General features: G+C 35.8%; 1 protein-coding gene across 1 annotated transcript; it reads right to left on the bottom strand.

Moving 5' to 3' along the window:
• Positions 1-475: 475 nt before the first annotated feature.
• LOC108220806 (putative F-box protein At3g10240) lies at positions 476-1,609 on the bottom strand. The gene has a single exon (XM_017394669.1). It carries the CDS (start codon positions 1,607-1,609, stop codon positions 476-478), a length of 1,134 nt encoding a protein of 377 aa, XP_017250158.1.
• Positions 1,610-2,197: the final 588 nt, after the last annotated feature.

The following is a 2,197-nucleotide window of genomic DNA, read 5'->3' as shown; positions in this document are numbered from 1 at the left end:
GAATTATACTGTAAATTTTACTGCAAAGGATGATACACCAACTTGGTCATGTCCTCCTATGATGGCACTATTAAAATTAACATGTTCGGGGCTCTATTTTATGAAAAACGTACAGATTAGGCCAATATTCACAGGCAATAAAACATGTACAACTCAACTTAAAGATGAAAAATTAGGCCACGCTCCGGAACTAGAACATGAACTGCTAATAAAAGAAGGAAAGAAAAAAAAGCACCTTATAAGCGAGAATATAGGTACAGAGCACCCAATTCAGAACTCCTGGGAGCTCGGAAAAGTTTAAAAGAACTTAACCATATGTCTAACAATTATAAGATACTATGACAGTGCATCCATTCACAGCAGAGAATGTAGGTAGAGAACAACCAAACTGAAAATCTTTGGACTTATCAAGTAACTTCACTATATATCCACGTGAAGCACGCTATCGACTGTTTCCATCAAGTACTCAGATTTACTACTCCACTTGAGGATAGACCTTAGATACGAATAAAACGCTACGTTCAAACCCTTCTACTGAAGCGAGGGTCTCTGTGTACCTCAAGACTGCTTCCGGTTTCTTAGCTAGACGTGGAAAAGGCTTGAATTCATTATCTCTATAGTTGTACAAGATCTTTTTTTTATTTTTTCCGTAAAGCAGTCCACCACCCAAATAAGAACGTACACTACGTATGTTAATATCAAACTTCTTGATCCAATAGCGTTCACCATGAAGGTTATAACCTAGCGTCCATAGACCAGTCGGTGAGTCAGGGCCGTCTCCAGGATTCAAAGACGGTGACCTTTTCTTTTTGGATTCAAAGACGACAGCAACAGAGCCTTCGAAATCCAAAATCTCAGACTTCACTATCTTGGATTTAGGGAACAAGAGTGCTGTAAACGCCTCAGTGTGCAAATCGAATGATATTAGGTGTCCGTTATGACCCATATACAATACTCCATTAATAACAGGACCAAGTTTTCGATTCAGGCCACAAATAATTTGCGATATGGATTCATCATGAACTTTGATCTCTTTCCAAGAATTAATATCAGTGGAATATAGCTGCACAATTGGTACAACATTAGGTTTAAATTTATCTGGACAAATAAATCTAAGAACCTTGTAGCTATCAGAGAGAGCATCAAAACCAAAGGCTACTTGAGTTTGAAAGTTATAATTCAAAGCTTTTCCATTAATCTCGGGGCACTTAGGAAGTTCCTTGGACTGCATGGTTGCCGGGTTCCAGAGATAACAACATACATAGTTTCGAAGAAATAGAATACCATTACATGATCCAATAACTGTGTAGTGTTCTGGTAAGTGTAGATAATGCTGAAAGCTTATAGAGGCGAATCGAGGCCGGTTATAATAAGTTGCCTCCGTGGTGATCATCAATGATGAGCCCTTTTTCATGGCCATAATTTGGCTGCAGTGAATCTGAGTTTTAATGAAGTGGGGGTCTGTGATAATGGATTGCCATGTCTTGCAAACACACCTGAACCGGACCAGTGAAGTCCCAGGAAGCCAGCAAAGTATATTGGCAACCATCTCTTCAGGCAAAACAGGATTCCGTGGCTCTGATCTCTTCGATTTCTTTGTTCCTGCCATTGTTTTTCGAACAAGGCTAGATTCGCGTTGGGTACTTGGGTTAATACTATGTGATTCCATAATATACAGGATGCACAGATGTTTGGTAATACATGGGAAGGTATCATCATATTAGAATTTTAGTTACATGGCAACGTTGACCGATAAGTAAATAAAAATTGGTTTTGGACCAACAGATATGATCTCTAAATTTTGGAGCAATCGATTTCACAATTCAACTTCCCTTCTATTTTTAACCAAAATATTAACCACATATCACGAGTTAACTAATACAATTTATTATTATATAATATAATTAATCAACTTCATTATCTAATTATAACTCATCTAATTATACTCCTTTTTATTATCTAATTATAACTCAATAATAATAGAATCAGATAATAACATAATTTTAAACTTACTTTAAGTAATTTTAAATTTTATTTTGATCAATTTAAGAAAAGACGAATTATGTTATGACCAATCAGATGTCGCCTTAAATTTGGGACCTGTAATATAATTCTTCAATTTTATTTCCATTAAATTTTGAATCAGTTCAATTATTTTTTAGCCTATTAACCTTTAAAATATTATCAAAGCTCTAGT

The sequence above is a fragment of the Daucus carota genome, chromosome 1 (genome assembly GCF_001625215.2).
Source record: "Daucus carota subsp. sativus chromosome 1, DH1 v3.0, whole genome shotgun sequence".
Lineage (NCBI taxonomy): Eukaryota > Viridiplantae > Streptophyta > Magnoliopsida > Apiales > Apiaceae > Daucus > Daucus carota.
Note: the sequence above shows the minus strand (reverse complement) of the source record. Positions and strands in the feature narration are given on the sequence as shown.

Coding starts and splice junctions, on each gene's coding strand:
- LOC108220806 (XM_017394669.1), bottom strand. CDS start 1,609: ATGGCAGGAACAAAGAAATCGAAGAGATCAGAGCCACGGAATCCTGTT.